Source organism: Neolamprologus brichardi, chromosome 1 (assembly GCF_056152115.1).
Source record: "Neolamprologus brichardi isolate AB-2024 chromosome 1, ASM5615211v1, whole genome shotgun sequence".
NCBI lineage: Eukaryota > Metazoa > Chordata > Actinopteri > Cichliformes > Cichlidae > Neolamprologus > Neolamprologus brichardi.
The window spans coordinates 20,934,985-20,957,238 of NC_142104.1; the positions used below are offsets into that span (position 1 = coordinate 20,934,985).

General features: G+C 42.0%; 1 protein-coding gene across 5 annotated transcripts in view; it reads right to left on the reverse strand.

The window, feature by feature from the left end:
* sox6 (SRY-box transcription factor 6) overlaps window positions 1-22,254 on the reverse strand; it is a 128,829-nt gene that overhangs the window by 12,273 nt on the left and 94,302 nt on the right. For all 5 annotated transcript variants that reach the window (XM_006780199.3, XM_006780201.3, XM_035907299.2 and 2 more), the window contains 5 exons: window positions 21,359-21,438; window positions 13,519-13,668; window positions 11,292-11,469; window positions 10,920-11,107; window positions 1,547-1,652 (listed from right to left, as the gene is read on the reverse strand). In XM_006780199.3, coding sequence (XP_006780262.1) covers window positions 1,547-1,652; window positions 10,920-11,107; window positions 11,292-11,469; window positions 13,519-13,668; window positions 21,359-21,438 — 702 coding nt within the window. The remainder of the gene's footprint in view (window positions 1-1,546; window positions 1,653-10,919; window positions 11,108-11,291; window positions 11,470-13,518; window positions 13,669-21,358; window positions 21,439-22,254) is intronic.

Sequence of the window (22,254 nt, forward strand, 5' to 3'; positions counted from 1 at the left end):
GCTGAGCTTTCTTTGGTTCAAGGAAGAGAAAATCCTCATAAGATTTCAGATGTAAGCATGTTCTCAGAAGAGTAAATACTTTGTGGTTCACATCTCAAAATCCTGCTTCACATCATTCATCTCCGTGCCTTCCTGTTGGTAAAGCCTAAAGACACAGACCGATATATATATATATATATATATATATATATATATATATATATATATATATATATATATATATATATATATATATATATATATGTATGTATGTATGTGTGTGTGTGTGTGTGTGTGTGTGTGTGTGTGTGTGTGTGTATGTATGTGGTGTAATAGAAGAAATGCTAACTGTGTTTTGAGTTATGTCCATTGCCCTGTCTCCCAGCCACCCCCCACCTTGGGAAGAGGACCTCTTCTCTCCTCTAACCTTTGCTTGCTCCTAATCCATAACCCACTGGGAAAACTGATGTGCGGTGTCTGGTGCTAGCCTTTCCCTTGGCTTAAACAGGACTTAAAAGGACAGAACTTCCCTGGTGCGCACTCTGTTTCAGTCCTGACTCCACAGTAGCCACAGAGGGAGGGTTCCCACTGGGAGAATGAGCACTCAAAACACATCTGTCCAAGGAGTCAGACGGGTGGGATGGGATCTTCTGCTGTGGCTTACATGGGAAACATGTAAATGAATCCACTAAATGCACCTCTAATTCTCATCTTCAGAATTGGGTGTGATGTGAAACTAAATGTGCTTTGAAGTTGGTAAACAAATATTTTTAAAGCAAGATTTAAAAAAAAAAAAAAAAAAAAGTCTATGTGAACCAACTGAGCAAGACCATTTAGTTCTAAAACTGAACTGAAACGTGCCTAAAACTTCATTGGAAAACGCTGATGTGTTACATTGTCCTGAGAAATATCTATCCCTCTGCCCCGAGACTTTCTGAGGCATCAAAGATGAGTCAGAACCATTTTATTTTCTGCTCTGGCTCTGAAGTCCCATGGAAACTGCCACAAATATTTATGTCAGACAAATATTAGTTGCACTGAGGAACTCCATGCTCCTGTGTAGGAGCCAGCTCCACAAAAGCAGATGACGATTTGTCACACTGGTGTAATCAGAATTTACACACATGCGCCCAGGACCTCAGACAAGCAACAACAGCAACAGGAGTCAAGCTTGGAAAAAAGCCAGCTTTGTCCTCAGGCACCCTTGTTCTTCACTCACCTACCTGTGAAAACCTCAGAGCAACGGCTCATTTCAAACGGCATTCACCACTTCTCTCTTGCACACAACTGTCCCAACCGCTCTGCATGCAGTACTGAGCAGTAGGCCTTTATTACACATCAAAACTCCCTTTTCTTTTAAAAGGTAGACTCAGTTTTGAGTGTGTAGACAATCCACCCATTGCTCTTAATATTTTCCCCCCAGATAGTTTAGAAAGTTAAGTAAAATGTTACAAATTATGCCGATGTAAGGACTGAATTTAACAGCATGTAATAATAATTCAAGGGAAAAGGCAGAAAAACAATGAAATAAAACAAAACAAAACAAGAGACCCAATAATGGCCTTACCATCTAGATCTTCTGGCCTGGTGAGGTCAATAACTCTGTGGCCAAGCTTTCCCTCCTCACCCAGCTTGCCAAGGTGGTGCCCAATGCTGTCAAAGTGTGCTCTTTCCTACAGAGATATACAAAGAGTCAGGTAAACAAACCAGCACATATACACCTTTTTACAGTGACAAAACAGCTAAAAAAAAAAATAACAAACTCCATCACAAATCTGAAAATTTGAAAAGAAAAAAAAGTGTCTTTGATAAATGCAGTTTGTTTTGAAAAGCTGCTCTTTTGACATGAGCTAGATGCAGCTTTTTCCTCATCTCTCTATTCTGTAGCTGTTATAATGGATGACAGGAGGCAGCGAGACAGTGAGGGCCAGGGGTGCTCTAAATAGATTTACAGAAGGATACTTTGTGATCCCGAGCACACAATGGGGCCGTGGCCCTCTTTGCAGTGCTCAGATTTTCCTCTGTAATCTTCTCCTTACATCCTGCCTTCCAGTCTACAGCGCCCTGAGCTCAGCGCCCATCATTTATTCAGAGTTCATGCTTTGGAGAACACACCGTGTTTTCCCGTTTGTCATGTTTCTTTGTGCTCAGATTAAACTTGGCATCATGTTGTACTTGTCGCACAATGAAACCCTGTCATTCAGCGCTCCGTGACAATATTAAATGTCATGTCCATGTGCATTTACAGAATAAAATAACAGCTTTCGGGGGGTCTCTGAATAGTTGCTGCACATTACACTTAATGTATTATGCAAGGGGAGAGTGCCGACTGCTGCTGGCTCCATTGTTGAATGACCTACTTCCTCAGTGAATACACAGGGCATTAGCAAAGGGCTGTCTTCCTCTCTAAAGACTCAACTAGGAGATGGACACTTTGACTCTGCATGATACAAATAATCTCCCCCCCTCCCAGGTTTGCCTGGATGACACTAAAAGCAGGCATGTTGCCACCATTCAGAAAAAAGCATTTGTTTTACTCCCAGGGTGCACGTTCAATCTCTGCCAAAGATGCACTGTCTGCGCTGACCTCTGCCTCTTTTCTTTCTAAACAGGCCTATCACATGCAGTCTGAGCAGACACTCAGGTAGTCCCCACACAATACTAACAGCTCCCCTGCCTCATGCAACGACACCAACAAACACATTAATCTTTGAGCCCCTCTGTGAGGCATTCCACTGTTTTGTTTTTGTTGGGTTTTTTCACCTTTTTTTCCCCACAGGGAAGTTTTTTTCCCCCAGGTGACAAAAAATTAAGAAGCTCTAACAACTGTGCCCGCAAACATTTGGTTTATACCCGTAGCCAGCTAGCCGACTTATTCAAACTTATTTGTTTTTATTATGATAAATGAAATCATGCTGGTGAAAAAAGTCAAAATGTATTATAGTGACAGAGGCAACAAAAAAAATCTCTTTAAAATGTTTTCTTTTTTTAAAAAAAAAATTCTCCTTTTGTGCATTTTTTTTGTTGGGGGTTAAAAATTCTGACAAGATGAAGAATGAAGATAGTTCAAGTCCATTTGAGGCCTTTCACAGTATTTTGATTTTCCTCATGCTTTTATTTATTCAAGAACTATTCCTCAAAAGAAAGGACCACGCAAGAGACAGAAAGAGCACTGCAATTTACCATCATACTTGAAGGAGCAGTCATTATTTATGGCCAGCTGAGTGATTCTGATGTACAATTAACCACTACCTGCTTATGGCCTGTGATTAGAGCCTGTCTATCTGACGGCCCTTTGCTTACTTAAGTGTTTTCTAATTATGACATATGTGGTGGTCCCTGCTGGGCATGAGGACACTTTGTAAAGCGAAGATGGAGTATGGTGCCTCTCTCTGTGTCACATTCTGTGTAAAGCAACACACGCACGAGCAAGCACGCGCGCACACACGCACAGACGCGCATTCATCACCCAGCCACATTATTGCTCTTAATGAAAGAAGCTAGCAGCCTGATGACAAAGTGACTGAAGTGCGATTAGCTGGATGGGCGATGGTGCTGCTTCAGATGCTACTTGGACAGTCTGCTCGGAAGACGCGGCATTCATGGGGTAGTGTGTGTGTCTGTAATAAAGTAGTCATCTCGTCCCTCTTCTGCGCTTCGTTGCTCCCTCTTGATCAATCAAGTCCTTTTATAAACTCATGATCATTAAGCATCATGTTGGGCTGAGAAGGAAAGAGAACAGGGACCATCCGTCAATGAATTTCATTAATGGCTAGCTCAGCATTGAACTTCTTTCTCCACCGCACAAAGTCATATGATTAGTGAGCATCAGCACTCCAGACAGCCTGGGACAAGACTGAATGAAGCTCTTGTCTTTGAGGTAGCTTTACTTAATTTGACCCAAGGAAAAAAAAAGGAAAAAAAGAAAAGGGGAGGTTGTGGTTAGTGGAAAAACATCTACATATACTTTATACAACCTCTTTTACATGCTGTAATGTAATGGTCTAATTGCAGTATTCCCCTCCTGTGTGCTATGCTAATTAATATCAGACTATCTGTGCAATATGGTACCACAAATTTTCATAAAATTTTATATACTGAGCTTAATATACTTATTGGTTATAATTTCCATAATTTATATCGGTGAATTAGAAATAGACTGGAAATTAGGGCTGTAAATTATCTGCAAAGCATCACGGTTTTGTTTTAAGGTTGGAAAAGATTCAGTGAACTAATGCTTCTTTACTGCACACGCATCAAGTGCTGTGATAAATTAATGGCAGTTTTATTATTTTATAGTGTCATTAAATTTTTACTGATCACTCTGACACAGAGAAGTAGCAAAGGACATGCAGTATCTGGGGAAGCTAGCCATCCTGCCAGAGAAAGAGAGGGAGAGACTTTGAAAGGGGGAGCGAATCAGTATATGGCCAATATTTAAAAAAACAAAACAAAACCCAAACACACACATATATATATGTATATATGGCTTTAAAAGTAGCAAAAACCAAACATAATTGCTACAAGGCCAGCTGAGGAAAATGTATTGAAACAACGCAAAATAAGAACAAATTGAGGCTGGTGTGAATAGACAAAGATAAAGAGAAAGGAAACAAAAGATATAACAGTACACATCATTTCCCTCCCACTCTGACCACGACCGCTGGCAAGCAACTTGTCCCTCCCTTAAATGACTTCAGCATGCAGCTCTCCTCCCCACAACTAAAATTATAGCAGTGCACTCAGAGCTGTAGTGGAGAACTGCCACCCACAATAATCTCATCTGCCCTGCCTGTGTAGTCTTTTGTCTTTAAAGTTTGGTAACACATGTATCTGTTCAGTTGCACATGGCTGGCTTGTGAGGGAACTCACAGGGAGACTGTGAGTCACAGAGGAAGATGAGAAAACAAAGGGGGTAGATAGCAAAGTTTGTGTAACGTCTTGGGCGAGGGAGCCCAAAAGGGCCCTTGTCAGTGTTGTAAGGAAAGCTTTAATCTGGCTGGCCGCAGAACATGTGCCGGAGGCCTGCTACTCTACCCACAGGGTGTATTCTGGGCAGAGGCGGGTGGCGGACGGCCCTGTGCATTGTGCCTACTCCGCCCTATATTTAGGCAACGCATTGCCAATCCTGACACTCCTTCACTCTCTCCTTGCAAATAGCTTTAGAAAAAAAGGCAAAGGCAAATCCAGATGGATCAGGATTGGTCAAATACACATGAAAGAAAAGTACAGCGAAAACTAACTGTGGTGCAGTTTTTGGAAGTGAGCTCGGTTTGGAGCATCGGGTTTGGCTGTGAAATGAAAACTGAATCTTCTACATAAATAAAATAAATAAGTAAGTGAAACTTTACATTTCTAACACCACAGTTAAATGAAACATTTAAGTCCCATTATGAATTCTGAGAGCAGTTACAACTGCACTTGGTGAGAACCATTAAACTAAATCTCACCACACTGGAAAGTGTATGATTGTATATGATTAAGATCTTATGATTCAAGCTTTTACAGCGACAGGACTCCTGCTTATATTTGATAATGTGCTGAACTGGCTCCAGTTATATCACACACCTGGTATGTGGCAAGCTGAAGGCAGTAGTCCTGACCACAATGCAGGGCTTTGTGTATCAAGTGTCAGTCACCACTGTGGTCTTTAGTCCTTGAGTGAAGACTCTGAGGGTCTCAGACTAAAGCCCTCAACAATCTGTCCCAGTCCTGATGCAGACAAAGACTGCACTTTAACATGGCTGCAGCTTCTCACAGCTCAGCACCTCATCTGTTTTGTATTTGTATTGTAACCAGTTGTAAGGTTATTTATAAGTCTGCAGCTTTCCAGTAGTTTTTGCTAGTTTTGAACCATTTAAATGTTAAGTACATCCAGCCATGCGGTAAACCCACAGTGCCTTTCATGCAGGCTGTTGCTCTCTTTTTACCCATAGATGTCCCTTTGCTAAGGCTAATGCAGGCAGCAGCAGAATCAACAGTAGCAGCCACAAAAGCCTGGCATCTGTTCCATAGTAGTCATACTCAACATCACACAGAGCGGAGATGGCCGGCTATTCCAGTCCTATTTGTACTGCCAGGGCATCAACCCATTTGTTTTAAAAGGCCTTTAATTAAATTAAATTAAACCACTTAAACATCTTGTAAGCTAACCTCTTGTGTACTTTCTGTGAGTTTTGTTTTTTCGTGAAAAAAAAAAAAGCATTTTCATTATTCAAGGTCATTTTTGCTGCAGTGAAAACAAGACAAACCCACACAGTGTGACCCTTCAGTGCTAGTTTGAAATTTAGTTGAAACAGTTTATTTACTTCTACATGTCTACTATGAACATTTTCTGATCATGTTATTACATTACACATGTGGTTGGAAGGAAAATGTCGCAATACTGTGTCATTCTCAATTCAGCCCGCGTGTGCTGAAACATAAATTGTGTATCAATCTGAGTGCTGCGAAACATTTCTAACACGGTGTTCAGTTCCTATTTTCTTTGCCGCACCTCTGAGGTAATTTGTGGTGACAACATGTACTTTTACGAATTTCCAATTCTTGATGAACCAGAAATGTTCGATGTTAAGTTGGGCTTAAATCTCCAGCCTTATCAAACCTGTTCAGGTTACCAACAGCAGGATATTACAAACTGCGGCTCTACCAAAACGCCTTTCACATCCAGACAAAACATCAAGACTTGTTGGACACTCTGGCCATCATGGTCCTACTGCAACAATACCATAGACTATAAATGGTCCTTTGTAGCCTATTCTTTTCCTCATCCTTTGTTGAATGTGCCTTGTGGTGACTACAGCATCACAGGTCTTAGCCACCAGGGCCAGCAGCATTTCTAATCAACTGTAGCCAGCCAGAAATGCACTATGTTAGATGACAACTGTAGAAAATAATGGAGCCACCATCGCCAAATGACCCTACCAAGATGGACTCTTGATGTCTTTCTGGGGAAGAGGCAGGAGAGCAAAAGACTTGACCTGGGACAGGAGCCCGCAGACACACACACCATGCACAGGCGCATTTTATCCCGAGTCATACATTATTTTTTATTCTTTTGACTGAGCTGAACAATTGGACAAAGCATTAATGTAAGCAATCTTCACAATAGCACTTGCTGGCTACAGCCAGTGTCTGGGAGCGGAGCATAATCTAATTTGGATGGGCAAACCCTTGTATGCCAAGGATTTACATTGCAGCCAAAATGCCTTGGTTTGCAATTTCCAAGACAGCAGTCGAAAAGGAGCAGAAAATTGCTTCCAGGGCTGCAAACCAGACAAGATTATATTCAAAGTCTTTGTGAGGGCTTTGCCTGAATAGAGTCCTGGCATCACACACACACACACACACACACACACACACACACACACACACACACACACACACACACACACACACACACACACACAGGGGAACAGTATAACCACTATAACCAATAGGTTAGGAGTCTGGATTTTGTTGGAGCACCAGTGTAAGCTCATTTGAATATTTACAGGCTGAGCTTTGGGAAACGGGAAATGGACAATTGTAGTCATCAATACTGAGGAGAGGAGAGTTGTGGGGCAGAAAGGGCAGTTCGATAGGTTAATGCACTGACCTTTCCCCTTTTGATTCCGGTTAGGGACATGTCAGCAGAGGAATATATTTTATCTGACACCTCCAGAACATCACATACTACAGTTTATTGGAACTCAAGCAAAAGAGGTTGATGCTCCTTTTTTAGGGATTTTTTTATGCACGACTTATGAAAAAAACTGCAGATTTGGTAACATGATCAAACAGTATGTAGTACACTGCTTGTGTGTGTGTGCACATAATAGATGAAATGTATAAAATGACTTTTGTCACATAGTCATGAATGACTAAGGCTGAAAATTCAATTAACACTCTTTCTTCGTAATAGGAATTCCTCTGCTCATTAACAGGCAGTTTGCAGTTTCCAGACAATTACACTATTGATTGTACACTTGGCCAATTTTTAAATGTATTGAATTCCACTTAGATTTTTTTGTCTTTATTTAATGTGGCTAATTACATAAAAATGAAAACTCTTTTATCACTTCTTTATGTAGATGTATGCAGTATATGTCACAATGGGGCGATACAAGCCTACTATTGAAAACTTTTTTGAAATATTTAGCTTTCTACATCTCTCATGTGTTAATTCAGCTTGAACATTTGATATGAATGATTTGAAATAATTGCCCTGTCCTGCTGAGTCAGTGGAAATGTATTAGCAGGCGGTACCTCAGGTCAAAAATGCATGCATGCAACATCTGAGTAAAAACATATACACGCAGATGCTTCTTATGGTTCATATGACCCTGAAAAACAGCATGTCCAGTTGAAGCTATGGTGCATTATAGAGGGGAAAAATTCAAATGGTTACAAATGGATTTGGTTGTAGTGTATATGACTGCAGGCATACTGGTGCATTCTAGGTAAAAGCTTCCACTGTGTGAGGAAGAGATGGTAAATAATGGAACAAAGTAATTGCCCTCTGCAGACAATAATACCTATAGATAAATATTTTAAAAAGGCAAATTGCAGAAGGGTTGTAAAAGGTTTTATTGTACTGATGGGATATAGTAAAAACAGACAAATAAAAAGACAAGCAGGAAAATCTGCTCCTGTAAAACATGAATATTTTACATGTCCTCAGGTTAAAGCCTTGTATACCGTAGAACAGAGTCTGATCTACACAGTGTTCTCCTAGGTCAATGGCCAGGAAGGGAGAGGGAGAAAGAGAGAGCTAGAGTCATGGTGATAAAGGTTTGGGAGGAATGCATTGTACTGTTCAGATACACTTTATATGAAAAGATGAATTGATCCATCTCTAAGCAGCACTTAGACCCACTCCTCTGCCCGGTCATTACAGTGGGATAAATCAATATTTAATATCCCCCTCTAACAGCCACACTGAATGATCTTAACCTCTCCTTAATCCCATTTATGTTACCTTTCCCTGAATCTTCTTCATGTAAGCTCTCACTTTGATAAACTTCCAAACAAGAGACTGGGAGGGGGGCTATTAAAGACCACGCCATATTTATGTCAGGTGAGGTGCTTTCTTAAAATATTAATATTCTGAAACTGACCAAAGTGAAAGCTTTTATCTCGGCTATTCGAACCATTCTAGTCTGCTGGCTTGTTGTATCAGCAAAAGACCCGCTCGGCTTCTCTCTCATTTCACTGCTGAATTACAACTGACTGTTCTTTATTACAGCCAAAGGATGAAGATGATGGGGCAATTCTTTTAGCTGACTTGATAAAGCCTGCATCTAATTTTACACCATCCTAATAGGACCAGTGTCACTGAAACTAAGAGGTGACAATATCTCACTATGATTTGCGTAGGAGGCAGTCCAAGGGTGTGCTCAGTTAAGGTGCCGTTTAACAGGACTGATATGTCACAAAAAGAGGTGGGTATCATAGTTTTTTCAAAGGCATGCATGGGTCTAAATAGCCCCAATACTGCGATCCAACTGTTCTAAATAGTACTTTATTGCCTTTCATACATTCTAGTATTGGATAGTATACATTCACTTTGTTACTGCCATAAAAAAGTAAGTGCTGAAAAATACAGACAAAAGGTGTTTTGGTGAGGAATGAGTCATTATTTCAAGCAAAAAGAAAGGATCTCTACAATCTCAGATTATTGCTCTAAAACTGGCTGATCACAAGCTGAGTGCAAAGTTGAAAGAAAACAAAAAAAAAACCTTAAACCGACTAAAAAGAAAGTAAAAACATTTTATGCTCTGCATACCACACGGACAGTGTAGCTGTAGGTGTGTGCAGTCTGTTGATTAAGCCATTGTTCTGCTCTTTTCTTGTCATGCCAGAATTAACTGCTTGGCTGACCACAGGTTCACCTCAGTTGTGACGCAGGGAGGCGGCTCCTGTGACTGAGGATGACTAAAGGGTACTTGAACACTCGTGCTTGAAGCTTGATGTGTCACAATGTAACTAAAATAATAAAATAAAAGCTCACAAATCTTTTGTGGAAGGCGGCACACCTGTTCGTCTCTTAAATTAAGTCACATCTATTTGAGTTTTTTGTTGGGGAATTACGAGATCGATCAGTTCAGTTAGTTTCTTATCTTTGTTCATGCTTCTGTGCTTCCTCTCCGTCGCCTCGATGGGCTGCATCGGTTTATTTGCCTCACTTCAGTAAGAGCATAGTTGATTGCCACCTGCATAGACAGTGATATCTTCCAAACACCAAATTAGACGGAAATCAAAATAGATATTCATTGACTTTTTTACATATACATTGACCTAGTTGAGGCTGTTGGTTGAAAGTGTCAGGTGCTGAAATATTAATGAGCATCGCTCCCAGTTTCTGCCTGCTCCTCACAGCCAACTGGCAACATGGCATCAAGCTGAAGAGAGGAGGACAGCTTTTTTCTTTCCTTGATTGACTCATCGATTGAAGATATTTTTAAAGGGAATCCCTGGGAGTGTGTGCTCCTGGTACAAAGCAACCCTATCCCGTGTCAGGGGACAGAGAGGGCTGCAAGTCGGCTTTAATTGGGCAGAGACTTCAGAGTCTTCTTAACCCACACCGGGCAGTGCCATGGCCTGTCATGGCCCTCACACCAACACCGGCAACGCACAAGCTTCTAAACACGCACACACAAACATATTCATGCTAATTTGAGTAAACATACATGAACACACTAAACTATGCCAGCTGTTATCATTACGACCTCCCTGGACTTGGATTAAAGAAAATGATTAGTCTTAAGAATTAATGCTGTAGCAAAATCGCCATGTTCCACTTTCTTGCATAGTTTCTTTCCTCTGCTACTTGCAGGGAGAGCAAACAGTCTTGTGGTCATCTACTAACATTTTTTCCTTTTTAGAGAAGTCCTGCAATAGAGAGGACCTGATTCAGGGATTAAAAAAAAAGAGAAAGATGACATGAAACTTGTGCTAACCTTGTCAGCTCTGCAGTTGTTGAGGCCCACTGAAGTGAGGGCAGACAGCTTTGCCTCCATGCCCTGCTGGTGATGTTGCAGCTGTTCCCTCTGGATCTGCTCCCTCATTTTCCGAGCTTCCTGGATGGCCTTCATCACTGTGTCCTGGTCCCCGAACAACGCGGTAGAGTTTAGGCTGGACAGAATATCTGCATGCACACAGAGCAGAGTGAAATTACCACGTCATGTCGAAAAAAGAAAAGAAAAACAACCAAAATGCAGCCTTACAAACGTTTTCTACTCTGGTCTCTCTGGATGTGAGTGTATAGCGTAGGTGTATGTTTGAACAGAGTAAATCTGTGTTTGTCAAGTGGAAACACTTTGACGTCTTACCCAGAGAAGATCCCCGGCCCAGACCTCCAAGTGGGCTGGGGGTACCCCCCTTGCTCATGAGGCTGTTAGGGCTGCTTTTACTGCCGGGGAACAGATTTTGTGTCGGGGACGTAGGAGACTTGATCAGTTCTGTCGTCTTTGGCCGAGCAGACAGGTTGAGCGGCTGTGTTCCCTCCTCCTACAGCAGAAGAGATAGGAGTATGAAAGAAGACAGATGTTAATGGGTGCCCCCACCTCCTCCGTTTGGAGGAGCTCCGGGTTTCCAGACAGCACAGCTCTCCTCTGTTTCTGGTTAATTACAGAATCCCTATTGTGACCTACACCTCCTCCCTGATTCCTCCCTCATTTTGCTTTTTCCCCTCTCCTCTCTTCTCGTCTTCCCCTCTCCTACCATCCCCTCTCATCCATCCTTTCTTAGGAGCTGCGCCACTGTGAGCTTCCTCACAGTTGCCCAGCGCCTTTGTTCACACTAATTAAAGCAGATTCTGTCTCTCTGTACATCTTCATCTGTTCTCCCTCTCCTCCTCCCTGCTCTCTGTGTCTACACTCTGGTTCGAAGAATAAATAATGACCAGATAACAGCGGTGCCAATGATCAAAGACAGCTGTTCCATTCATCAGATGTCGACTTACATTATCTACTTCATTAACTTGTTTTCTAATTTCATTCCTCATTTGTGCATACTTGGTTTTATCGTATGCTTTGATATGCCTATTCCTAAAAAATATGATGTGCAGTGTGGTTCTGAGATGAGGTCAGGGAGCACAGATTTTCTTGGTGCTGTATTTTTGTGCTGGTTGTGGCCTTGAAGACCAGTTACTGATATAAGATGACAAATGCATTTTATACAGGACATTTGAGAACAAAAATGCTTTATGGGTACCCGAAGAGGCCAGGTATTTAATAATGACATATTAAAGTACTCTCACTTTTTATGCTCTATGTGTAATTTGAATAAAAATATTATTTACAAAGTTAAATATTTGATTATCACAAATATAAAACATCTCAAGATGACTAACAAACTTCTCTTTTCTATAAGCTAAAACTGGGCAAAAAACCTGAAACAATGTGTATATTAGATTCTCTTAAATACAATCAAATGCTGAATGATTGTAAATGGGAATAATTCAAAGATGCCACAAGAAAAATGTCACACCGCTCAGGATAAGTCACATGGGTGTACACATCAGTTTTTAAAATCAGATTAGGGCTCATGCTGTCATTAACAGTATTTTTCAAAGCCCAAGTGTCTCCTTGTCCAAACATATGGCTCTACCATAGACTGCCCCAAGGCCTTGTTATTGCTGTGCCAATAACAGTTTGTCATGCAGTGAAGCTGAAAACAGACAAACAAAACTGAAGGCAATCTGATTCCACCGGACTGTGGATGGGGATGGGATGATGCCAGTATACGTTTGCCATCCATTTATTTATGAATAATTCATGTCATCTGAAGTCCTTAATTTTGGCATAATTGGTAATATTTGGACTAGAATTAGCCTTGTATTAACATTGCCCTACTTGACATCCATATACTTGAGCCAGATTGATGGATATTCCTGGAGGCAGAGGACCTGAATGGGTGTGTGTTTTTGGCTGTGTGCGAGCGCAAGCACATGAACAAAAAGCTGGAGTGCTTTCCTACTATTTGAAGGCATGATTTATGGTTTTTCTCCATTGTGATATTATTAAACTAAACTACTTCAAATGGGCGTATGTTTCTGATTATGGCCTTAATGAGCGGGAATGATGTATGCGGCCTTTCCTTTGCATGGAGGTCTGGTGGAGCCGTGCCATACAGCAGCAGAAAGCACATCCTGGTTTGTTTACAAGGGAAAAAAATTGTCAGTCCTACTCAGTAGTTGTATAGCACTGTGGTAAGAGATTTATTCCATTTTAGTTACAAAAAAAGAAAAGCCTTTTCATTGTGAAAAAGAAAGAAAAAAAAAAAAACACGTGTTCCACAAATTACTGGCTTGAAGCTGCCATAGCTATAGCAACCATTTCCACAGAGTTCTGGTTAAGAGAGAGAGGGCCTTGTTAAAGCCCCAGAGATTGATGGTCTGTTAGAGGTTGGGCTCACCAACGGTCGGGTGTAATACTGAAGTACTGAACATTGTAGATGCTAGTTTACTCAGACAACACCAAATAGGCTAGGCTAGGTCAAGTACCACTCAAGGCCTGGGTTGGTGGGTGGGCTGGTTGAAGTAGTCGAGGGTTGTACCTTGACTTGAGTGATGGGGCTGGAGGAACTCTTGTCATTCTTCAGAGATGACGGAGAAATGGGCCCACTAGCCGTGAGTGGCTGGGGGAGTGGAGGCATCTTGGCTCCGGGAGAGACCTGCATGCTGGCAAGCTGGGCAGCATACAGTTGCTGTAGAGAGGTGGAGAAACCCGCAAGGCGTTAACATCCAAATCCAGCAAACATTCAAAGTTTTATATTCTGTCTTTTCCTCTCCCTAGAACTCTCTCTGCTTCTCTGTCTGCCTTCATCTCCCCTCTCTCTTTTACGTCTTTCCTCTCTTTCCATGAGGCTGGCAGAGAACCTCCATCAAAGGTCTTAACTGTATTTCAAAGGCTGAACCCAGAGAGAGACAGCAGTCTTAAAAACCACACAGAGATGGCTTTCATTCAAATACTTGGAGCCCCTATTTTCCACTCATCACAGAGAAAAGTTTGCCGACTGGATGCAAGTGTGTTAGCAAAGATCTCTCGTTTCTCTAGTTCTACGCAACTTGCAATTGAAGTTTCTGGTCTGTGTTTTGTCTGTACACAGCAATGTGAGACGGTCCCGTTCCACAACCAACCGCAGTTGGATTGCCATCACAGCAAATGTTAAAAACACACATTATAAAAGATTAGAAATCTTTACAGAGAATCACTGATGCAATCACTTTATATTTCTTGGTGTTTATTCAGTAAGGTTTTCAGCTGCTGGTGACATTATTACCCAAGAGCATGGTGCAAATGGCAAAACATTGCCTTAGATAGAGTTGAACTTTGAAGGCTCAATTTAAGAGGTTGATAATGTGGCAAATATTTGAACTGGTGGTTAAATACACTGATATTAGGGATTGGATGCATAAAAAGGCAGCGTGAGCCAAATGCATCACATTTTGGAGGGTAATTTATAAGTTATGGCTCGGTATCTTAAAATCAACTGGTCTATTTTTATCTCTTGATTTGATATCAAAATTTATAATATTTAACTGTAAATCAAATGATCATTTTCGTGCCTTTTCTGTGTGTCTGCAGATCCAGCACTCCCACTGGAGGCTTCTTTCAGTTGGAGGTGTGTTTTGATTGGCCACCAGGTAAGTGATGAAATTGGGTTTTGTCTCCTGCTGCAAATGGCAGGGGTCTGTAAAATAGAGCTACTGTCTGAGAAAATGTGTTACTCCACGTAGCCTTGGCCCTCACTTCATCAGACAAATAGCAGCCCTTAACTCCCCTGCTGCCTTGCTATCCTCAGACTAGCTAAACCTTATGGTTTGTTGTGTTATGCAGTCAGACGGTGCTGTCAGAGAGAATCTAATTTCGCTTTCACTGGCCAATCAACAAACCTTGTCTCATTTCCTGGTTTGCTTGGCCGAACACAGAACACATTTGTCTGGATGAGAAAAGGCAACCCGGCCCTGTTGTCCTCACCTTTGGCAGTTTAAATGAAGACTTAGACCAAATAAAGCACTTTATGTCCATGCACATATCTGCAGATATAAACACATATGTGCTCCTGTAAGAAACTTTATCGCTGCCACATAAGCGGCAGTACAAAAGGTCCATTCTTCCAGGGGACCAAGGGATAACAACAGCACATGGGCAGCGGAAATGACAGACTGATTATGTTCCCACAATGATAGCACTGCCTCCACCTCCCTCACAAACAGTCTTTTGTCTCGGAAAGGATTGGACACAGGAGTGGGCCTAACTCTATTTTCTTCTCATCTGAGCTAGACTTAGTTAATGTCACTGTTAAGGGCACTCTTTGTGTCGGCGTATGTGTATCTGTGTGAGGTGAGGTGAGATGGATGGTGGGGTTAGCGACAGAGAGAGAAAGAAATAGTGGACAGAAAGAACATATTCTCAATTCACTGCCTATCACTCTAGGCTACATGCAAGCCTAAGTCAAAGAGTCTGTTGGACAGATGTCTGCTAACAGGCCTGTTGATGGGCATGCCCCTGACCTTGTGTGGGAAGAACTTTATTGTCCCGGAAAAAGAACATAATTAGACTTTGCCTCAAATTGCACACAGTCAGGATGCTAGTACTGATTAGCAGGTCAATGCCACAGGGTGAGAAGCAATGGCTACTCTTAAGCCCGTGCAGGAACACTCCATGTGCCAAAGAACAATAAATACAATCAAGGGGAAAGTCAAATCTGTTAAGTTGCTATACAGTGTACAAGAAGAAAATGGAAAAATGTCAGTGTTCAGTGAGTATTTTTCAGTATTAAGTCTGGTAGGGTTTATAGACGTTTTTGGCTTTGTATTTCAATTGGAGACAACAATCTCTCCGGTGTCAGAAAGTTGATGTATCCTGCCAAAGCTGGTCTCCCTGAGCTGAACACATCTGCCTGTTTCCCTCAGTTGACGCTCTCACATCTAATAACCCCTTCTTCATAACTGCTTGCCAGGTGGCGTAGAGAGAGGTTCATGGTAATGAGGGTCAAGCTGAAAGTCAGTGTTCCAACACTGGAGTACAGAAGGAGCAGTCAAACCTTTTAAAAATATCAGGACCCTCAATATTCTTAACACTTTTTATTTCCATGAAAAACAAGCAGCACGCTGAGCTACAGTTTGCAAATGTAAACATCAAAATGAACATGTTAGCTAATGGGATTACAATCAGGGGTTTTTAGGAACTGGCAAGAGATAAATATTTTATTTTATGTTCTCTATGAGCAGGAGAAAAACATGCCAGTCCCATTAAAAGTGTACATGTATGGCAATCACAATACAAAATAATATAAAAAGTAAAACAAAAACAGGACATATAAATCAGAAGGCAAACACATAACCTAATATCCTTCGTCTGACCCCATCATTCCTCGTTTCCCAGTAGAGCAGAGCAGATCTCAGCAAGCATAGATTCAAAGTGAGCACAACACGCCCTAGGTCAGCTTGTTAGCCTCTGGTAATTAAAAACGAGCCCTCTGGAGGCAGCAGAGGTTAAACGGGGAGGTTCACTTTTCTGCCTGTGACATTAAACTGAGATTACACACTCTGCTGATGATGTTAGACATCTCAAAAGTATGATATGCAATCAGGGCGGGCAGCCCTGTATTTGTTTAGTGAAATAACAAAGCTGATAGCTCAGTACACAATATAATCAATTATGGAGTGAAACTATATTTCACTCCATAATTAATTCACTCCTATATTTCCTGCTGGAAACATAGGAGTGTAAGCCTTGTCTTTTAACGAGAAATTGATGAAAAACAAATGTGCGTCTTTCTTTTTTCTTTTTTTAAAGAAAGACATGAGTTGTAGCGTGGCAATATGTGGTGGAAAATATAGTGGCAGATATTTGTCAGATTTTTTGCTGCCAGCAAGGATGGTGCATTGCACATTTCCAACTGTGGCTTTTGAGTATATTAAATAGGGAAACTGCTTTTAAGCCATTGCAATTTTATATACCAACATCTTCTTTTACATTGTCTAAACACTGTCTAATAGCCACACTCTCTTAAACACACTCTCATCTCTTTGTGTGCGAGTGTGTCTCTATGTCAATGTCTCATTCACCTCTGTCTGGCCTGGGCACTGAGCACTGGACTGGATATGAGGGCATTAACTGTGCTTCAGTGCACCACACCATTTAAAAGGCAGCACAGCGCCAGCCCAGTTTGCCACAAGGCTTGTACAGGCTCATTGCCCAGGGCGACCATGCAGCCTGACCCAGGCTAAGCCCAGATGTCAAGAGTGGAGGAAGGCGTCCTGGTGCACTGTGCCGATGCTTTCCAGTATGGCTCAACATCTGTCTCATCTGCTGGCACCCAACCTGCTCTGCTCTCACCCCTCCTTCCCTCCCACTGCCTTTCTCGGATTCTCTATCACACAACTACTGAGTAGACAGTCCAGTCCTTCTCTCAGTTTCTAACTTGTACATATGCACACAATCGCAGACTGTCTTGTGTAGGCGTGAGTGTGGATACTCCAGGCCCAGGGGCCCCAGAGCCAACCCTCCCATTCACTGCTGCTCACTGCATTATCAACTCTATCTGTCCATCTGTCCCTCTGTTCACCACTGTCTCTATCCAGCTGCTCACCTAGCCTTCCTATTAGCCAGCCTTCCACACACACTCCAGCATTGCTGCACTGCTCTGGGTTACCTTCAAAGACCAAGCTCCTTTGCTCATAAACACAAAAACAGCTGCTCTCTACAGTATGTCTGTTCTCTACCCCCCTCTCCTCCTCTCTCCCTCTCTTTCAAAGTCAAAAGTGCTTCACTTGTTAATGATAGAAGCCATTTCTTCACATCTGTACTACACAGGCATTTACATCCAAACAAAAGATAATGCGGGGTTTGCTGCTCTCCCACTTTCTTCCTGTTTGTACCTGATTGTGTAACACTCTTTCTTATCGCACCAGTCATCTAAGCCTGTGAGTACTCCTTTAGATGTGTCTGTCGGCTCGAGATCTGGTCCGGGTTGTTGCTAAGCATATGGGCTTCTTTTCATCTTTACAGTGGGAGCATGAGCTGAGGCTGGGCCCAGGTTTATCGTGGCCCTGGAGAGATGCCGTTGCAAATGCGGCAAAAGTCTTATTTCTAGCAGCTCCGCTTCCAGTAATGTAAAGCATGAGGATGTCAAGCACCAGGACAATTCATAGGGGAAAAAAAGCCAAGAGAAACACAAAAAATAGCATGGGGTAATTGAAAGAAAAATACTTAAACTAAGACACTTTGTGGTGGTTTAAGAGGTTGATGGAAATTGCAAACAAGAGAGAAAGAATGAGACAGCAGGAGAGAGAAAATGGACCTTTGACTGAGTAAACGCAGAGGGTTTCTTTTTTATTTTGTCCAGCGGTGACACTACATACAGAGAACCCAGATGTTTTGTCTTCTACAGTAATGCTTTCTGTAAAACGGCTTGAACTCCAAAGTCTGCTTCCAGTGGTAAAAACAGGGCTTTCTCGAAGGTTTTTCAACTGTTCAGAGGTTCATGAAGACGGGCGATATGCATTAGGGTCACATTTTCCTTAAGTAAATAGTTTTTTTCAGTTGGCAAGGAATAATGTACAAACAGCAAATTAAATGCTATCCCAAATAGAAAATTCTTTTGTGGAATTAGGGAAATTCCCTTCTTGTATCTTCACTCAATTGAATATAGTAGGTGTCCGGAGAGATTGGGTTACAATCTCAGCACAATTTCCTCTGTTAGGTGAGACATGTCAGTTGTAATCAGTGAGGGACAGGCAGGGATGGAGCCATTGTTTCCTGCTGGTCCTGGGCTCATCCCGCCTCTGTGCGGGCACTAATGAAGAGGGGCATGTCGCGCTGGGATAGTTTACCCGTCTCCTCTCCTGTGAGTTGCGGACCAGAGCCAATCTGTCAGGAAAACATTGAGTGAAATTGCCCTGTGGTACAGCAATGCCTGGTGACAGCCACTTGCAGACTGCCAGCCACCAGAGTGATGCTACCACCCTGTATTGACAAGCAAATTACAGTCTCCCAACACTCAAACGCATCCTGCAAGATTCATTTACATCCATCAGCTCGGAGCCTTTGTTACCTTGTTGGGTTTTCTTCTCTTGGCGAGAAAGGGCGGGGAATGGGGGAGGATCCCAGACTGTTATGACAGAGAAGATTGTGAAGAGGCTTCGTGGCCAACATTAAGACTGACGGAGCGGCTAGCCTCTTTGGCTGGATGGCTGATCACATTACCTCTGCAGCATTGTGGGAATTAATTCTACCAATAAGATAATTTTTTAAGGTTCATATATTGCACAGTCGAAATCGAGTAAATTGGTGAAAATTATACCTTGCCATGCAGCTGACAGGAAGAGATATTTTAATTGAGGGGGGCAGCCTATTCAGCCATATGTGTGTGGGATGTTGTATCTGTGTGTGTTCATGTGACCGCGTGCACAAGGAATATAAACAATAGGTTTGGGGGTGGGAACTAGAACATTTCAGGACAGTTTAATGGAGTTAATGGAGAATTGCGCTGGATGATTTATAATGCACAAACTTTCAAAAATATCAAGTGGCGCTGGTATTAAGATGGCATTAATTTCAAGAGAAAGTGTGTTTCCTTTCTACACATTGGTCCCTTCTGTCACAAACAGGCATTTATTTAAGGACACTTTTTAGTAGTTTAATTTTGATGAAGGAAGGTGCTGGTGGTATTATTGGTTTGAAAAGAGAGGAAACAACTCCAACTTAATTCCATGACTGGGTTGAGATGATGGTTTTAATCATACCAGGCTCCCAGCGCTTTGTAGAGGAAGTGGTGGCAGTCACATGGTTTGTTGATCCCAGCTATGCAGAAAAGGGCATGTTTGATTTGCCTTACTGTTTTAAGGGGAATCTCTATGCAGGGTAAATAGCAGCCAGCAGGCGGAATATGTGACAGGCTGACAGACTTCAATTAATGGAAAATGCACCTCTTTTTGTTTACTGTGTTCTGTAAAGGTCAGCCAAGTCATGGTCTTGGAGGCACTGTTTTTGCCCATTCCCAGGGTTAGATACATAGTCAGAATTAATGACTCTAGACCCGTCTCCCGTTCTTACCCCAACCTTCAGATATACGACTGTTTCATCTGACCTCATACACCCCTATAAATAGGCTGAGTATGCCTGTCTGAACTGACACTCCTTTCCAATAAACTTCACTATGGCACACAAAGCCACGCATATGTACTCCAGAAAGATATTCAGAAAAGCAGCTTCCATCTTTTACACTCACAGACACGCATCCTCAAACATGAACAGACTCATTTAACACCTTACATGCTTCTGATAGCTCTTCTCCTGGATGCATAATGACGCACGGCTCTTCAGAGCCAGCTGCGTGCATTGTTCGAACTTGCCAAGGCTCGTTAACACTGACAGTGGTAGCTTCTGAAGGACAAATGCCACATATATCAGTGTGCAAAGAGTCTCCCCTTAGTCTTGAGCTTAGCTTTTCACTCGTGGTTTACTTCTTTCTGCTGTTTAGCATCACATTCTGTAGCTGTAAAATAACTTACTGGTGTTGTTGATAAAGCAGCAGTGGCCACTTAACCATATGCTGGGTAGGATACTTTTATATTCTTTGTTTGCTGCTTTTGTTTCCAAAGAACTACAACTAAGATTTCCAGACAGAAATTCTACAATTACTCAGAACTACTAAGAAAAACCATAATTAGAGAAGCAACAATCAGCAACATTCAGATTTCCATTGGGTTTGTTTTTTTTAATGGAAAAAAAAATCAGTGAAAAGTTAGGGGGGGAAGTAATTATTTAAAATTTCTCATTAGCTATTTATATTTATTACTATTTATAATAGCAATAAGTTGAATAATAGAACACAGATAATTATCTACATTAAACATTATGGCCTCAGGTTAAGCCCTGACCTAGGTTTAGCTCTTAAACGCTGAGTGAGAGAAGTCCTGGAGCAGCCCGTAGGGCTCACAGCCTCTCTCAACATTTCTCGTTGCTCAAATCCTCTTTTCACACATTTTATTAGACTAATTTTAATAATTTTCTTAGCTGTTTTCTACAAAGAGATAAACTGTAAATAGCACAGTCCTTTTCTAGATGAAAGCATTAGGAAAGAGATTTTTTTTGCAGCCTGTTGTCTTCCGATAAATTCACTGGTGGGTGATTAATGCAACCAAAGTGATTTTCATTCTCTCTAATAACTATTATCTTCCTAACTCTCTGGCTAAGCTGGTGGGGATGAAACCTTTATCATATGGGATGAATTACATACGTAAGGTGATAAGCGCGCGTGAGCTTGGGCCCTCCAGGATTATTTAGTGTGCGCCTCATTACTTAGTGTACAGCTGCTTAGCCATCCTTTCTGCCCTGAGCTTGGCAAGCGTCGCTAACATTCTTTGTCATAGTACTGTACATACCTGAAGCTGGAGGGGGCTGAGTCCTGACGCTGCTGCAGCTGCCACTGAGGATGGAATGAACTGCACCGGGTAGTTATCACCTGTCAGAGACAGAAAGAAAGAGACAACAATGCATACAGGTTCAGACAATGAGCCGGCCCACAGCGACCAGGCAAGTGCCAACACGGATTCTGGGCCCTCCACTACTTTTGCCACAGAAATGTGGCGAACAGCAACGAACGCTCGGCTTCAAGCCCAAACATCTGCATTAACAAAAAGCCTACAGGGGTTTAACAAGAGCAGAATTACTTACGAAAGTTCCACACCATTCCCTTCTTACTCCACCTGTGCACTACAAATCCCCTGACAACAGTAAATAAGACACTGTTAAACAAGTTGGGGATTCTTTAAAGGTGTGCTTGAGTTTGCGTGTGTTTGTGTTCTGATTAGATGCTAAATATCTCCCTTGGTATTCAGTTAGTGCTTTTGTAAAAGACCAGTATGTTCTCTCAGGCAATTCATACAGCTGTAGACTTGTCTGGTTATTGTTCAGTGCCACATTGTTTGTTTCTGAGTGATAGCTTTGGCAACAGAGTGGAAGCACTTGTATGCAAACTGGTTAGAACAAGTGTGCTGTCACAATAACACTGGTTAAAAAAACCACATTCTTATCTCATATGCCACTGTGATCAAGCAAGGAGGAAATAATCTCCAAATAGCAGCAGTATTCATTACTGTTGGCCCACAGCATCAGCACATTTGTTACACAGGGATATAAAAATGGCTGCAGCGTGAGTGATATCCATAGGGTTGCAGAAGCCTTTACACGGTCAACCTTGTGTGTTGAGACGGAGAGAACATCCCCAGTGAGACTGGGCAGCACAGCATTCATAGACGGGAGGTAGGTTTGAGGCATG